The sequence below is a fragment of the Chiloscyllium punctatum genome, chromosome 25, assembly GCF_047496795.1.
Source record: "Chiloscyllium punctatum isolate Juve2018m chromosome 25, sChiPun1.3, whole genome shotgun sequence".
Lineage (NCBI taxonomy): Eukaryota > Metazoa > Chordata > Chondrichthyes > Orectolobiformes > Hemiscylliidae > Chiloscyllium > Chiloscyllium punctatum.
This window is the reverse complement of record NC_092763.1, coordinates 66,440,602-66,458,953: the sequence shown is the minus strand read 5'-3', so window position 1 is coordinate 66,458,953 and position 18,352 is coordinate 66,440,602. Positions and strand designations below refer to the sequence as shown.

The 18,352-nt window shown below is 41.0% G+C and overlaps 1 protein-coding gene across 3 annotated transcripts in view; it reads right to left on the bottom strand.

The window, feature by feature from the left end:
- The window catches only part of col4a6 (collagen, type IV, alpha 6), a 418,171-nt gene that overhangs the window by 127,209 nt on the left and 272,610 nt on the right, over positions 1-18,352 (bottom strand). For 2 of the 3 annotated variants that reach the window (XM_072595455.1, XM_072595457.1), the window contains exons 12-17: positions 16,613-16,714; positions 13,063-13,116; positions 11,759-11,821; positions 4,670-4,714; positions 2,274-2,327; positions 1,135-1,204 (exon numbers count right to left, since the gene is read on the bottom strand). In XM_072595455.1, coding sequence (XP_072451556.1) covers positions 1,135-1,204; positions 2,274-2,327; positions 4,670-4,714; positions 11,759-11,821; positions 13,063-13,116; positions 16,613-16,714 — 388 coding nt within the window. Of the gene's footprint in view, positions 1-1,134; positions 1,205-2,273; positions 2,328-4,669; positions 4,715-11,758; positions 11,822-13,062; positions 13,117-16,612; positions 16,715-17,262; positions 17,356-18,352 lie in introns of all 3 variants that reach the window. The other variant, XM_072595456.1, reaches the window with a different exon arrangement.

The following is an 18,352-nucleotide window of genomic DNA, read 5'->3' as shown; positions in this document are numbered from 1 at the left end:
GGAATATACTGTCTCTGGACTCTTGTTATCTCATTCCTGAAGGTTTCCCATTTTTCAGCTGTCCCTTTACCTGCAAACATCTGCCCCCAATCAGCTTTTGAAAGTTCTTGCCTAATAACGTCAAAATTAGCCTTCCTCCAATTTAGAACTTCAACTTTTAGATCTGGTCTATCCTTTTCCATTGCAATTTTAGAATTATGGTCGCTGGCCCCAAACTGCTCTCCCACTGCCATCTCAGTCACCTACTCTGCCATATTTCACAAGAGGAGGTCAAGTTTTGTCACTTCTGTAGTGGGTATAATCAAACCAAGCACGGCTTTGTTCAATCCAATACACTAAAGTGTATTATGATGAAGGATCTATAATATAGAATGTAATCATTTTTGGAAGGTGGCTTTTAAAATAGAGGCAGAGGGATTTTGGTTTGCGCTGTGAAAGATTTATTTTATGAAAAGTCAGAAAGTCATTCTAGAATCGTGACCTCAGTGCTAAGAAAATATATGCCCTCAACCAACTGTATGATACATCCCTGTGGCATTACTGGATAAGATGTTTAAACTGTTAGGTTTCTGACAAACACATTGTGGCAGTAAGTTTTGTTTTGATTTCAGATCAGAAGGCTCATAACTCCCGTTCAAAAGTATCACAGAATTCCTGCAGTTTGGAGCAGGCCATTTAGTTTGTCAAGTACGGTGGTTCAGTGGTTAACACTGATGCCTCATAGCGCCAGGGACCTGGATTCAATCCCAGCCTCAAGTGACTGTCTCTGTGTGGAGTTTGCACATTCTCCCTGTGTCTGCGTGGATTTCTTCTGGGTGCTTCAGTTTCCTCCCACAATCCAAAGATGTGCAGGAAAGTCTCATCACATTCAGGTCCCTTCTTTCACCAAGATAGAACAGTGCTGGCACTCCCCACGAGTCCTCTCTTTGTTAAACAGAGAATAACACTGGAAATTCTAAAGAAACATGGGTTGCTTAGATACCAAAATAAGATCAAATACTTCAAGGGAAGCACTTGTGAAATGGACTGGAAGGTGATCGGATCTTATTATTGCTCACTAGATTGTAGAATGAATATTTATACTGTCTGTATAAATTTTGATTATTAATAAGTGAATCTTTAATTAATCTGTACCTTTAATAAGAGTACCACTTCCATCTATGTAAGCTGGGGGTCCTGGTGGACCCACATCACCCTGGTCACCCTATAAAGCAAAAACCAATATCATTAGATGTGATGTTAAATTTCTCATAAAAACCTACATTTGTTTTGAGCACTGCTGTTGAAGCTGTTCAGCTTGCATTCATTAGGACAAAATCTCAAGAACACCAAGTTTCAAAAAGAGCAGCCATTTATGCAGCATGAGAAAAGCTTGCTGACTGGTTGGCACTTGACTAAGTTTCTATTTCAACTGAAACCAGTGATTGCTTAACAAGTTTCACTCTGCTCCTATGCAGTAGCAATATCAATAGATCATTCATTAACAAGATGCCATCAAGTCAAAACGACTGCCTACCATAAAAATGACAACTGTTGCACATACACTTCAGCATTGGTTCACTGCCAAATATATAGGCCATACATACCAATAACAAGTGGATTATATCAGATACCAGCGTTTTGATTATTTACATTAGATAGGAGTTCTTAAATGACCTAGAAAGAGAAACATCTCTTCTTACTGCTCTTGATTGCTATGCGGTGACCCCTGCTGAAGTAGGTTATGTTATAAAGATAAGGATTCACTTGACAATAACAGTCCCATTGTTGAATATCATACCAACACACAGTCTCTAGCTTCACATATAAAGGATGTGTAAATGGCAAAAGTACCTTAGAGCAAGGCAAAAGAACTGGAAGCTGAAGGCGACTAAAACAGTCCTTCTCTTCAAAGATGTGGAGGAGCTGGTGTTGGACTGTGTTATACAAAGTTAAAAATAATACAATACCAGGTTATAATCCAACAGGTTTATTTGGAAGTACTCGTTTTCAAAGCACTGCTCCTTCATCAGGTAGCTGTTGACAGCTGGTGTTATAACCTGGTGTTGTGTGATTTTTAACCTTCTCTTCAAAGGTTACCTGACCTAAATCACATGCTACATAACTGGTAAACACAGAAAGCTTCATTCCAATGAAACAGAAACATGAATTGAAGCATGTCATTCAAGAGATTAATTCATAATCTACACATCTTCACCATTAGGGCTTGCAATAGTCAAGCAGAAAAATACATTATTTCTACATATTTATTTATGAAAGGTATTCAAACCTACCTTCATTCCTGGATAACCATCTCTTACGCGTGCTCCAGGGAAGCCTGGTTGGCCCTTCAAAACATTTTGATTTGCAAATTAAATTTAGCAATTTGTAAAACTACTATCAAATTAGAATTTATTGTGCTTGGGGCTTACTGGCTTAGTAAAGTGAAAACGACGAGGTTATCAACACACAAGCAATAGGAGGACCACAATGATGAAAGAGGTTTCATAGAGCAGCAACAAGGAGACCAGCTTCAGCAGTAAAAACATTAACTTTTAAGAAAAGAAAATTGAGAAGAATTTGTCCAAAGCTATGCTTATACAATTGGCTCCAGGGATTTGGCAGCATAAGATTCCACTTAAATGTTGATGATATACACTATTGGAGTAACAGCATTCCCTTCAAATCAATACAGTGTGTACTAACTACATGATACACAGCTGCAACTCAGCCTAGGTCTGAATACATTGGTGGATAAGAGAGCATTAAACTTTTTGTTCAAAAATAATTTTGTTTGCCGATAACATTCAACTGAAATATTATATTTTGCATCAGTTTTTACTGTGGAGAAAGAAAAGGAGTCTAGAGAAATAAACTTTGATGTTTTAAAAACAGTTCACATTACAGAAAATAAAGTACCAGGAGGCCCTGAAGATATAAAGGTGGATAAATCTCTGTGACCTGATCTAATGTATCCCAGAATGTTGTGGGAAGTAAGGGTGGAAATTACGTGACCTCTTGCAGAAATATTTGCAATTTCAGTAACTATGAGTGAGGTGCCTGATGACTGGAAGGTAGCTAATGTACCTTTAACTCTGGACCTGTGAGTCTGACTTCGGTTGTAGGTAAATTGATGGAGGGGATTATAAAAGATAGGATTTATGGACACTTGGAGAGGCAAAATTGAATATGAATAGTCAGCATGGTTTCTTGTGAGGAAAGTTGTGTCTCACAAACTTGATTGATTTTATTTTAATGAAGTAACCAAAAAGATTGATGAAGGCAGAGCAGTAGATGTTGTTTATTTGGATTTTAGTAAATCCTTTGACAAAGTTCCTCATGGTAGACTAATTAGTAAAGTTAGGTCACATGAGATTCAGGGTGAGCTTGCCAGTTGGATATATAATTGACTTAACAGTAGAACTCAGAGAGTAGTGGTGGAGCGTTGCTTTTCAGACTGGAGGTCTGTGACCAGCAATGTTCCACAGGAATCGCTTCTGGGTCCTCTTCTGTTTGTCATTTATATAAATGATTTGGCTGAGAGCGTAGAGGACACAATTAGTAAAATTGGTAGCAAAGTAGACAGTGAAGAAAGTTTTCTAAGATTACAAAGAGATCTTGATCAAATGGGTCAATGGGCTGAAATTTGAGTAAAGATGGAGTTCAATTTGAGTAAATGTGAGGTATTGCATTTGGTGCAACAAACAACGTTAGGACTTAAACAATCAATGGCAGGGCCTTCAGCAGTGTTGTAGAACAGTGGGACCTAGTGGTGCAGGTACATAATTCTTTGAAGTTTGCATGACAAATAGATAGGGTGGTTAAAAAGGCGTATGGCATGCTTGCCTTCATTGCTCAGTCCTATGAGCATAGCTGTTGGGAAGACATGTTGAGGTTCTGCAGAACATTGGTGAGGCTTATTCTGAAATATTGTGTCCAGTTCTGGTTTCCCAGTTACAGGAAAGATATTATCAAGCTTGAGAGGGTTCAGAAGAGATTTACCAAGATGTTGCTGGGTATGGAAGGTTTGCGTTTTCGAAAGAAAAGCTGGATAGGCTGGGACATTTTTCGTTGGAGGTTGAGACACAACCTGATAGAAGTTTATAAAATCATGGGAGGTAATGACAGATTTAATGGTCGTTGTTTCTTTCCTGAGGATGGGGGATTTGAAGAATAGGAGGTACATTTTTAAGGTGAGGGGAGAGAGATTTAAAACATTTTGTAGGAAGTGAGTTTTACATATCTTCAGTCCCTTACAAAATGAATTAATTTTTATGTTGATTAGCTCCTTCAGAAAAAGGCTACATGGTTCCAATGAAACAGCAGTCAGAGATCGTATTCTGGTTCAAATCATGTCAGAAGTGTAACAATGTCAATGGGGAGGCATAAATGTTCAAAGGTGAATAATAAAGTTGTAGATTGTAACATGAAGAGTGACTGATTGTATTCAGAGACAGATGCATTATTTCACAATTCTTCTTCTTGGAAGTTTTACAAGTAGCCATTCATCTATTCTGAATCATATACACAACTCGTTCAATCGTGAATACTGACAGATGAATAGCCTTTTACATTTATCTAGTTTTGAATAGCAGAGAGCTAAGTATAAATAGGTACATGTATGAATGAATACAATAGTAAGTCTTTTAAGATATTGATCCAGCAATTTGCAGATTTCAAGGGCACTTACTTTCTTTCCTGGAATTCCAGGTGATCCATCTAAACCAAAAGATCCCTGTGGAAGAATGAAGAATGTGTTAATACATATTTGGGTACTTCATGCAGGATGATGCCCTACCTCTGGAGTTTATCAAGATCTATCTTTGATCTTCACTCTCTTCCATTTACATGATGCCCTAAATCACACCAAGTGAAGACATGGCATGAGTTCCCACATGCATAATGAGGAAACCACTGCCTTTTCTTGACCCTTATTATTTTGTGTTCTCAGGCATGACACATTATTTTGAGTGAAGCACCATTCTCTTCAGTTAAACATTAGGAAATCCAATGCCATTTTTCTCAGCCTCCACCACAAACTCCATACCTTCGCTGCCAGTTCCATCCTCCAACCTCAATCACTGCGTCAGGTTGAGCTCAACTATTTGCAACTTTAACATCTTATTCACTTTCATGGTCTCAAAGACCAACACTATCACCTTATCACTCTTAACACAGCCTACCACATACCACCATCCTCAGAACACTCCATTTTCCCAACCTTCCTTCCAAATCCACAATGTTGGAAATTTGAGTTCCTTTAAATACAATATTTTTCTGGTATTTCTTGAGTAGCGGTGACCTCATGCACTTGTTGCTACAGCAATTACTTCCCTTCCCTAAACATAAACATGTTCGTAATCCAAGACAAATGGCAAATTAAAAAGGTAAGTATTACTTCTTGGATTTCTTCAGTTACTGAGGAGTCATGAACATTTTGCTGAACATTGTGTAATCATCAGTGAACATCCCCAATTCTCAGCATATGGTAGGAAGCAGCTAATTGATCAAGCAGTTTAAGATGAAGGAAACTACCTTGTGGAACTCCTGCAGGGATGGTTTGGAGCTGAGATGACTGACCTCCAATATTCATCACCATCTTCCTTTGTGCCAGGTATGACTCCAACCAGCATTCCCTTCCCACTGCCAACCCCAAAGGCTTTACATCTTTCCAAGTCTCACCTAAACTGTCTACATGGGTCAGCATCTGCCCACCTCCTGTTATTTCTCTCAGCCCCAGCCATATAACGTTGACAAGACAGATCTGTAGTGCATTGGCCCTCTCATTCCTTTGAAGCCAGGGTGCTATTGGTCATCGATGATCCTACCCTCTTGTGTGACCCCTTTCTTTCCAATATTGCACCACATCCCCCTTTACATATTGAATCAGCATCCTTTAGTATCATCATTCCCCTCTGCATCACTGCTTTCCAACTCCAACCCCTATATTCCCCAACTTCTTGCCCACAGCTGTGGTCTCTGATAACATCACCCTTTCCCTCCTCCCCCTTTGACTTTTAATGGACGGACACCCCAGATTGACAGTGGCCCACACTCTTAAGCAATGAATGATGAGTGACCAGACCCTTGACCGATATCTGTGCAGCTCCCTAACTACGTTCCTAGGACTCCCTGGACTAGTTTCACTGGATCCACAGGCCTGACAGCAGCTTTCAACAACAAACAAATGCAGGAACAATAATGGGTATGGGGGGGATAGGAATCAAATCAAGGGACATTCATCAAGGAATAGAGTCAGAAAAGAAAACATATTCTTGAATAATTAGAAGAATCAAAGAAAGGAATCAATTGAAATTTCAACAGAAGAAGGATTAAAGCACTAAAGCACATGTTTTTCAAAGAGCAGTTTTGGAAATAAAGAGGGACTACCTAGAGCATTAAGACAGAGCAGATAGAAGCAGCTTATATCAACATATTGTCACTGCCTGACTCTGCCTCAAACTACCACCTGAAATCTCCTTCGTATGCCTTTAGGCAAGCAAATCATCCATCTATTGCATCTAGATTTTGACTACCGAACAAAAATAATAAACCCTTCTGACTGGGTCATCCTGGATGTGCATAACGAGTTGCGAATAGTATTCTATCTCTGATCTTATGCAATTCTCACAAGGAAGGAAAGCTGGAAAATATAAATGAATGCTGTTCTGTTTGCAGTTTCGAAAGTCAAAAGATCAAAGGTTTCAGATGCCTAACATTAAGATCAAATTCAAAACTGAGTAACTGCTATCTCTGTACTAGACTTAAACTGGAGTTCATTGCTGTCAAACAGAATAGATAAAGCAGTGATTTGATGAAGGATTTTGAAACAATGAAGGAAGCGAATGGATATAAGCAGGCTATTTCCATGATTCAAAGATCTATAACAGAGCTTCCTAAAGTGTAGGTTGGGACCCTAAGTGGAGATCCTGAGCTGGAATTCACGATAATTCAAAGGCACCACTGACTATCATGAATCTCTCAGTTCTAACAGTTGTCTTCTCATTATAACAGAGCCTGACCTTGACCCTGACAGGTACCTCCCACCCTAACACATAGGATCTCACAGGACCTCAACCCCCTCCAATCAGTTCTCACTCAGTGGGTCACGACAATTTTCAAGCCTCAAAATGGAGTCACCACAGAAAAACGTTTTGGAAGCGTTGAGCTGGAACAAGTGTACAGAATTAACAGCCCAAACAGACAAAATTTAGGTGGGCAGGCAACCCAGAGGATTGTAAAACTCTGAATCAGAATTAGTGATTCAAATGACCGCAAGCTGTAAATCTCCTCTGCATGTTTACTGAGGTGCTGCACTTAGTTCCCAATTGAACTGGTGCAAACCATGAACATCTGACGACAGAGCGTAGGAGATGGTTTCAAGTCTATTAACGAGATTTTGAATCATAGCCAGTGCTTGGGGTTCAATCTGTTCAGATATTTCAGACAGCTTTTTGGCTTAAGCATAGGACTGTTGCTTTTTCCTGTGAGGCAGGATCTGATTCAAAGTTGGTTGAACATCCTATGGTTTGATTCTGCGTTCATGTTGGTTGGATTCCAATGTCGATTTTTCAGAATAGGTTAAATGGTTTCTCTCCTTCTTCATATTTATGCCCAGGCCCAAGGCTGAGCCACTGCGCTGCGACCTCCACCACGGGGTAGGACAAGAAGAAAAGCAAGTCTCGGCCACAACACTGCAACCTCACCTCACATAGGATAGAAAGTCAGCTCCTGAATCCATCCCAAACAGAACAGATAAAGTGCCTTCCACACTATCATCCAGCCAACAAAGCTAACCAGACCCCCATGAGTCTGAGTAGCTGCAGCAACATTCACTTTTTACATACTTACCTAACTTTCGCATCCACATTGCAGTCTGGACATTAAGGATCTGATTTTTTTCCTTCACATGGCTGACCAGGAATATTCCCTGCTTTTACTACCCATCATTGGCACGTGTTGGAGGGAGTTACCAGTTGATACCTATTTGGCTACATTAAGAATGCACCTTCTTTGGCCATCAAGTCTTGGAGGAGGACTTGAACCTGCAGCTTTTGGATCCAAGGCAGCCACTGCCCCAGAAGACCTCCTAAATTATATTTGAACACAATGAAAATAACCAGACAAGATAATGGAGTATGAATGCGAAACCATACGGAGGATAAACAACCAAACATGTTCAGGTTGAGCAAAATGGCTTGCTTCTGACTTGCAATTTCTATCTAATTCTTCCACATTCTCAAAGGAGAATAAAGGACAACAAGTGACAAGCCTTTGCACTGTCCAGGCTAAGCGCTAGCAGATCCAATGTGAAGGAAGTATAATCTTTGTCAAAATATGCCATGAGAAACCTTGGGCAAAAACAGCAATTCCAGTGGTTTGAAATATCTCAGGAGATGCAGCGTAATTAAATCTGCTTCACTTCTGTGAACAATACAGTTCAACCACAAAATAGCATTGCTTCATCATATATTGAACCTGAATGATTTGTAGCCTTGTGAAGGAACAAGGATCAAAATATGTAGCGTTAATACTGTCCAGGAAGATTGTGTTCAAAATTATTTTCAAATTAAATTTACAGCAAGATTTGTTTTCTGACAGGTGACGAAACCAACAAGGCAAACACAATATTTTTCATTCCCCATACAAGAATGTGAATTTGCCAATGAGAAATACACACACCAAAGATGGTTCTCAACACTCTGTGCTATCACACTAGGAGAAAGTGAGGACTGCGGATGCTGGAGGTCTGAGTCAAAAAATGTCGTGCTGGAAAAGCACAGCTGGTCAGGCAGCATCCAAGGAGGAGAGTCGATGTTTCAGGCATAAACCCTTCATCAGGAATGCGGGGGATGGGGGCCAAGGAAGCTAAGAGATAAATGGCGGGGGGAATGGGGCTGGGGGGGAAGGTAGTTTGGAAGGTGTTAGGTAGACGAAGGTGGAGGGTGATGGTAATAGGTTGGAGAGGAAGGTGCAGCGGATAGGTAGGCAGGAAGATGGACAGGTAGGACACTTCAGGAGTTGGAAGGTTGGATCTGGGATAAAGTGGGGGAGGAGAGATGAAGACACTGGTGAAATCGACATTGATTCCATGTGGTTGAAGGGTCCTGAGGCAAATGATGAGGCGTTCCTCCTCCAGGCATTGGGTGGCTTGGATTTGGTGGTGGAGATGGCCCAGGTCTTGCATGCCCTTGACGGAGTGAGGGGGGAGTCGAAGTGGTTGGTCACAAGGCGGTGGGGTTGTTGGGTGCGTATGTCCTGGAGATGTTCTCTGAACCATTGTGCTAGCTGGAGCTATCAATACTGGCACATATCCTTATAATGCCAGCCTTATAATTAAAACTGCAATCACACAAAAGAATTTATGGTACCAAGACTTATTATTACATCAGGACCTGCACCTTCAGAACCCTGTTCTGTACAAGGGTCACTGGATTCAAAACATTAACTCTGCTTTCCCAAATGCTGCCAGATCTGTTGAGTTTTTCCAGCAATATTTATTCTTATTTATTTAATTCCTGATGGATATCCTTACTTTTAAGAAAAAGTCACACCTGTACCAAATTTGAGGTTTGGATTCTTTCATAAATAACAATTAGTTATCCCTTCGGAATTTATCTAGTTTCGGAATTTATACTTTTCATATAAGCATCAAATTGCATGTGCTTTCATTCCAAGATAAATCTTTTCATTTAGTTTACTGTATTAAGTACTCAGTGCGCCCTACTTTTATCCCTTTTTGGTGAGAATAAGTTATTGATAAATTTCACCCATCCCTTTTACTACCTGGGAAAATTATAACCTAGCTAAAAAAAGGCTGAGGGGTGACCTTATTTAAGGGCATGGATATGGTAAATAGACAAGGTCATTTCCCTGGCGTGGGGGGAGTCCAGAACTAAAGGGCAGAGGTTCATGGTGAGATGGGGAAAGATTAAAAGGAACTGAAGTGGCAATGTTTTCACGCAGAGGATGGTGCGTATATGGAATGAGCTGCCAGAGGTGGTGAAGACTGGTACAATTACAACATTTAAAAGGCATCTGGATGAGAATATGAATAGGAAGGGTTTAGAGGGAATATGGACCAAGTGCTGGCAAACGGGATTAGATTAATTTAGGATGTCTAGTCAGCAAGGACGAGTTGGACCAAAGGGTCTATTTCCACGCTGCACATCTCTATGATGCTCAGTGAACATTAATCTCAGGATATATTAATAACCTCAACAGTTTCCAAAACTTTCATTAAGTCAGGGGACCTGTTTGCTGTCTTTGAATCTGGCTTTCTCTAGCTGAACATAAGACCATAAGACATAGGAGCAGAAGTAAGGCAACTAAGCCCATCGAGTTTGCTCCACTATTCAATCATGGCTGATAAGTTTCTCAACCCCATTCTCCCGCTTTCTCCCCTTAACCTATGATCCCCTTGATACTTATGAACCTATCTATCTCAGCCCTAAATATACTCAATGACCTAGCCTTTACAGCCTTCTGTGGCAGTGAATTCCATAGATTCCCCACTCTCTGTCTGAAGAAGTTTCTCCTTATCTCCATTCTAAAAGGTCTTCCCTTTACTCTAAGGCTGTGCCTTCAGGTCGCAGTTGTTCCTACCAATGAGGCGGAGGGAAATTAAATGAGAGCTATTCATGATCCTAGATAGCTCCATAAATAGATCTATGTTTACATCATATTGCAACTTCTCTTGTGAATTCCAAAGAAGGCCATCTGACCTTAGCACATGTTTTGACTCTGGATGATTTGCAGGAATCTAAGTCTTAAGTACTGGGGTTCTATCCTTAAACCTTTACGATTTTCTCTCTTCTTTAAGATCCTCATCAAAGCTTGCCACTTCCTATCTCAAAATCTCCTTTTTAATCACTAGTCAGGTTGTCTTTGACTAAGATCCTGTGAAGCTCCTTCGGGGATTTTCATACTAAAATGGTTATTTAAGTGATTTTCCCATGCATTTATAACCACCCTCATTCTATGCTGCAAAATCTATGTTGACGTCTTGCAATGCTTTTTATAGCCAAGGTATCCCCGGACACCACTTGCCTCTCTCTCTCAGTGAGAATGCGAGTCAGAGCAGTGAGCACCATTTGTGTCTGTATCACTACACCTGTCCATTTAGTCCATTGGTACAGCAAGCATCAGAGGGTCTATTTTCTAAATGCCAGTATCCCGTGTGAAGGGGAGTGCATACTGGACAACTGACATGCTGTCCATGAAGGAGACTTATGGAGAATGTGCCTGTGATTTCCAGTGGTACAATGACTCAGTGGTTAGCACTGCTGCCTCCCAGTGCTAGGGACCTGGGTTCGATTCTATCCTCAGGCAACTATCTCTGTTGAGTTCTTCCCATGTCGACATGAGTTTCCTCCAGACGCACCAGTTTCCTCCCACAGTCCAAAGGTGTGCAGGTTAGATGGATTGACTACCGTAAATTGCCCATAGTGTCCAGGGATGTACAGTTGGGTGGATTAGCTGGGTTATAGAGTGGGGAGCGGTGGTCGATGGGCTGAATGGTCTACTTCCACACTGCAGGGATTCTACATATGCTGTTGGTGGATGACGCTCCACATTGTAAGCACTAATTCAGAATGCTAGGCCATACGTTTCAGTGCTGTTCTCACCTTTACCTAATGATTTTGAAGGTTCTTTCAATAGATATCAAGACACTGATTTCTTTGATAAGTGATAGATCAGGGAGCATCTTTCATTATTTCCCCTCAGCAGAATGGGAACATGTGACAATTGGTAATTTAGTTAAAATGTTGCTCCATACCCTTGGGCCTGGGAGACCAGGGATTCCTTTCTCTCCTTTGGCTCTCACTATATCCGAATATCCCTGGAAAAGAAGGAAGACAACAGTTACATGAGGCTTGACTTCACTTTGATAAAAGCTTATATTAAACTACAAGCTACATTGGAGAAACAAAAAGAAAGGAAGCTAACCAGAAAGCAGATTTCAAACTTCATCCCTTTTAATGTAATTGCTCCTGCCTTCTGCCCGATAACAGAGCTTCATATTTTTTCTGTGTCCCCTGACTCTCTAACTTGCTTTAAACCTGTCATATCTCTAACTTCTCCCAATCATTCTCTTTTCATAGCTGCTGCCTGACCCTTTGAATATCCCCACTATCTTCAACTTATTTTTGACTATATTAGATTTTCACCAATTTTCAATTTTCAAACATCTCCCTCGTCTGCTAAAAATAAAGAAACTTTTAGCCACATCTGCAAAGTCAACCTCTATCTTAACTCGCACACACATTTTACCCCTAGACTTGCCTTTTTCATTAAGGCATGAAATACAAGAGCAGGGAGGTGATGATGGAGCTATATGTGAGATTGGTTAGGCCACAGCTCGAATACTGTGTCCAATTCTGATCACCACATTGAAGGAAGGATGTGATTGCATTGGAGGGATTCATAGGATGTTACTTGGGTTAGTGTGATTCAGCTGTAAAAAGAGACTAGAGGGACTTGGTTTGTTTTCCTTGGAGAAGGCTGAGGGGGAACCAGATTGAGGTCTACAAAATTATCAGGGGCTAGAATAGACAGGATAGGAATGAAAGTTGCCCCCTTAGCGGAGGGGGTCAATAATCAGGGTGCATAGATTTATGGTAAGGGATAGAAGATTGAGAGGTGATTTAAGCCAATGGATTTTCATTCAAGGGTGGTGAATGTCTGGAACTCACTGCCTATGTGGGTGATAGAGGCAGGACTTATCATGACTCTTTAGAAGCATTTAGATGGATGCTTGAAAAGTCATAGCATACAGGGTTAAGGGTCAAAGGCTATAAAATAGGATTAAAGCAATTTGGGTGTTTGATGACTGGCACAGACTTGATGGGCCTCATGTCCATGCTATTGAAGTAAACCAGGAGGAGGAGGAGACACACGAAAAGTCACCAGTACTCAGAGAGCCAGCACATCTGAGAAGGAGGTCTGGGAGAAAAACCACAGGGCAGGCGGAGATATTTAGAACATTTGCATCACTCCTCTCCCCTGCCCACATTGAGAGTAATGGACTGATTGTACAAAGCATCACAAACCCTATGCAAAAAGACAGAAGGAAACATTTACCGGAAGGCCAGGAAATCCAAACTCTCCACGAGGACCAGGTGATCCCATATCACCCTGTGAGAGAGGAGAACAAATATGGCACAACATTATGGTACTGATCATCTCAAATGACAAAGGTTTGCTCAGAACTGTAAAACCTACTCAAACACCTCTCTTCCCAACACCACCTCCTCCAACTCACCAATGTCAAAACCTTACGATCACAATCTCTTTCCAAAAGAAATAGAAGCCAGCATTGTCAATAAGCATCAAAATCAAAATTTACTAATGAACACACATTTTTACTGAATGGACTATTTAATATTGTGTTTAATTTATCTCTCTTGTCTGGCATTCAACAATTCACCACGGCCTCTATGAGTAACAGGTTTGTAGCCAGCAATATTACTGGACCAAAATTTGTCCCCCACCCAGAAAAGACATGTATAGTTAGATTGTTTTGTGTTTTATCACTACTGTTTTTTCTTGTCAAGGTATTTGCATTACTTGATCTCAAAATGATTTATGTTACATGCTTCAACCAGAGGTCAGTTAGCTGAGTAGGCTGGACAGCTGATTTGTGGTGCATTGTGACATCAATAATGTAGGTTTAATTCCTGCACTAGATGAAATTACCACAAAGGTCCCACCCTCTCAACCTTACCCCTCACTGAGGCATGGTAACCCTCAGATTAAACTATCACTCGTCCTCATTTTCTAAATGAAAGAGCAGTTTTTATTTTTCTTGCCCTACAGTTCTCTCGGCAAAGTTATTGCAAGATCCATCCCCTCTCAGTGAAGCAGGACGTTTTTGTTCTGCTTTTGTAAACAATTTACTCATCATATATCTTCCTAAGCACATTAATAGTGACAATGGCTTGATTATTACTCCCTTAATCATCTGTCCGTCCTGATTGGATTGCCATTTAAAGTTAAAGCAGCATCTAAAGGGAGAAAATTTGAAAAATGCCCACATCTGAGTCTTGCTATTCCTGACACTATATTTTCACATGCCACTGTATTGACTACATTTACAATAAATGTTTGTCAGAGACCTGACTACATAGTTTGGCAATTCCTGAGTTACCTGCAAATTAACTCCTTCAATGATAAATTATTCAGTTATTCCTTCTGTAGACTCAATGCCTACATCACATTCCTCTCAATTCAGCATTTCAGCAGATGTCTACGTACTCACATTTGAGATGTCCCAGTCAAATTTCATGGGAAGGCAGCATGTGATAGCTCTGCAGCTGGCCATCTTCTGGAAGCTCTGCATTTCCAAAGTACACCCAACTACATTGGTCCCTTCTGCACAAAATACTGACCTTTTCTGCAATTCCACCATTTGAACTATTGTTTCAAAGCAGGCTCACTTAACACCATTTAGTTGAAGATTAGATTATTCTGTTCACTCCTGGGAATGCCACATGGAATTAGCTATAAATATCCAGCATAGATACAGACACTCAGGCTAAAAGGCCTAATCTGGCATCTATGTCAATAGACAATAGTCAATGCCCTACATGAGCATGCTCCCATTTGACACCACCTGACCCAAGCAGCATTTCCTTCTACCACTTTTTCCCTTATCTATTTGTCCATCAGTGCGGTGAGATCCAGTGTCCATACTCCCCATGAATATTTGCTGGAAGGAATTCAGGCAATTTTCCACAGGAAACGGCAGAGAAAGGAAATGGACTAACAACGTTATTTAAATTACATTTTGATCTGGCCCTTTTGTGCTATGGCTGTTAGGATCCACTTGTTTCATACTGCAGTTGGTAGTTTCCATTGATTTCAGGTAGAAGTGACACAAAGTGATAGCTCAGATAATAATCCTGACAAGGCAGGTGGTGAATGGAAATCTAGGATCTATGAAGCAGAAACCCTGTTTAGAAGCACAGATAAAGGGATAATGGATTACAGCTTCATGATGAACTGATTCATGAAAAGCAAGTGGAGTAGGGTATCAAGGTTAGTTGAGGCCATAACCAAATGATATAATTGACCAGACTTTAGGGGCCGAATGCCATACTCCTACTCCTAATTTGTATGCTCATATGTTTAACGGGGTAGACAAGCCGGAGGCTGGAAGAACGCAGCAAGCCAGGCAGCATCAGGAGGTGAAGAAATCAAAGATTCATGTGTAACCAGAAGGAAGGGTTACACTCAAAACATTGACCTCTCTACCTCCTGATTCGGCCTGGCTTGCTGTATTCTTCCAGCCTGGATTCCAGCATCTGCCATTTTTTTTTTGTCTCCAGCATGTTTAATAGGTCCTGTAACTAGCATACAACACTGTCACATCAGTGTCAGGAAGGATGTCTGACAGCGAGAATTGTTATTATGAAGTTCTAAGTCTAAATTACTTCAAAGGTTGCACTGTAGAGAGATGAATGATGTGGAGGCGTAGGTGTTGGACTGGGTGGACGAAAGTAAAAATCACACAACACCAGGTTATAGTCCAACAAGTTTAGCTGAAAGTAGAAGCTTTCGGAGCACTGCTCCTTCATCAGGTAGCTAGTGGGGCAGGATGATAGGACACAGAATTTATAATAAAAAATAAAAATGGCACACAACTGACACAATGTATTGAACAAACCTAGATTGCTGTTAAGTCTTCAATCACCTAGAATGGGTTTGCAGGTTTGTATTTGCAAATACATTTTATTTTATTCAAAAAGCACACAAACTGAAGGCAGTCAGTCAGTGTGACATTTTATAAATTCCTACTTTGGAAATAGAATCAGTTTGACTCCAGGTTGGGATACAAACAGACTCTAACCTCACACCTTTAATACATTGTCTGAGCTGACATGTCACCTTTATTTTAGATCTGATAAAATCTTAAGTTATCTTGGAGCTGTGACTTGAAAGGAATTCTGAGATTTACATATTAATCAATCGAAACCTGCACCCCCACTCTCAGTGATTAAAGATGTAACAGCAATCTCAGTTTGTTCAATACATCACATCAGTTGTATAACACTTTGATCTTTTACTCTAAATTCTGTGTGTCCTACAATCCTGCCCACTGACAAAGGAGCAGTGCTCTGAGAGCTTCCACTTTCCAATAAACCTGCTGGTCTATAACCTGGTATTGTGTGATTTTTAACAACCCCTGAATGTCTGTAATGTTTCCATGAAATGAAACATGACAAGCCAAACTCTTACCCAGTGGGAAAGTCCATAAACTGTCAATAATTGGGAATCTCACTTATTGAAGTCATAGAATGGGCCCAAAGTGGGAAATCAGCAATGAGGAAAGAACTCAGAGACTCAGAACAAGGCTGAGTACAGGGAACTTACATCCTGTAGCGAACACCTTCTGCTTCTGACTCTTAAATTGCCTGATGGGGATATTGATGCAAAAAGAAAAGAGATTTCTGTTGTCTAGCGGGCATCAGTATGAGTATAATAATCAGTTCCATGTCCTAACATAGGAAGAACTGCTAATACTGTTTAGTCCTCAAAGTGTCAACTTATTCCTGGATGGTGAGTCTAAATTTACACTGAGATGTCATTCACCCTTCCCAGCCGCGACCAACCTTTCTTTCGTTCCACAAACCTTTTCACCTTTGTCCCCTTTTGGAAATCCAGGTTGTCCACCAAACTCAAGTTGCCCGGTGGCAGGTGGTGGTCCTGGAGGACCTGGCAGACCCACGTCTCCCTGAGGTGTAGCAATCAGGAAGGAAGCTTACATTTTTTTTAATCAAACAAAACAAACGTTACCTGTGATTGTGGTAACCCTGGTTGGAAATGGGGCACTGAACTGTGGGGTACCATTGTTTCTGAGGGTTAGAATGGGTCATATCCAATGTCTGTCAACTCTTAACTGGCCTTGGTTTACTCCACAAAGAGTGTTCATCCAACAAGAACATTTTACTTATTAGGATCAGATCTCCTGTGCAATTATCAATAGATTGCAAATTCAAAAATAACATTAGCTCTCTAGGCCAAAGGACCTATGTTAAAAGGCATGCTGTAAAACACAATCTATTCAGATGGCTATGAATTAAAAGTGCTCATAGCTCCTTAAGCAGGTCAACTAGTGCACGCATTAGCTCATGACCAACAAGAAGGATATAAAGCCAGTTTCTTTATAATGAGGGAATGTACGGCTGAATCTCCTGAATTAGGAGAGGGATACTGTCTAATATGCCCCATTTCCTGCAGGACTGCCATGTACTCAGTTCACAGCTCGCTCCCAAGTGTTACCTTCTCTCCTACGATGGAGAAGTTTAGCCCAGGCCCTGAACCCTGTGGGATAGTTCCTGGGCGGCCGGGAGGGCCCGGAAGGCCTACATCACCCTGGGGTCAGGGAGGGTGGAGGGAGGGAGGAGGGCGGAAAAGTTAGTTACGGTTAGTGTCAGAAACAGTTTTAGTGTATTATAGACAAAAGTAACAATTTTGCAAAGTTAACTATTTTCACCTTCCCACCACCAGAGGAAATGATCATTTTTTTTTGTCTTGGAAAAAAGAAACAGTGGTAAACAAGATGGTTCAGAAACAGATGTGCCAAGTAAACATATCAAAGGTAGTTCAATGGAGTAGCAGTGAAAAAGTGTGGTGCTAGAAAAGCACAGCTGAAGGGGCAGCATCCAAACAGCAGGACATTCCTGATGAAGAGCTTATGCTCAAAACAACAACTGTCCTGCTCCTTGAATGCTGCCTGACCGGCTGTGTTTTTCCAGCACCAACCTTTTTGACTCCGATCTCCAGCATCTGCAGTCCTCACTTTCTCCCAATGGACTAGCAATCAGAGAGGGGTGTACAGTATAGATTCCCACAGCGATTACCAACATATTGGATTCACTACCTCAATGGGGTCTTCAGGAGGGTGTAGGGTATTAACAAAGTTCACTTGTTTCCATACAGAAAGGGGGAGGGGCTGGTAAAAGTGCCATCTATTGGTCTCAACTGTTCCTCGTCATGTAAGTGTCACACATTTACTGACAGAGACTGAACATGACTTAATCTCATGCTGGACAGCGTGAGAGAGGATGGAGGGTACTCAAACAGGAAAACAGAGACAAGTGAGAATGGCAGACTAAAATAATAAGAAACCTTCTCGGAAAAAAAGCGGTGGAAAGGTTACGCATGTTCATTCTCCAAACATAATTGACAAACGTTTCCATAAATAACATTCTGAAAAATGTGTAATTAATACTCTGGTTAATTTGTGCTGGTGCAGGGATTGGCCTTGCTCTCCAAGCAGGATCTGATCCGAAGGGCATCAATGATGATAAAAACCCAGGCTGCCCAACTGGAAAGAAGTCAAAGGTTCTTGGGCAAAATGCCACAGTGG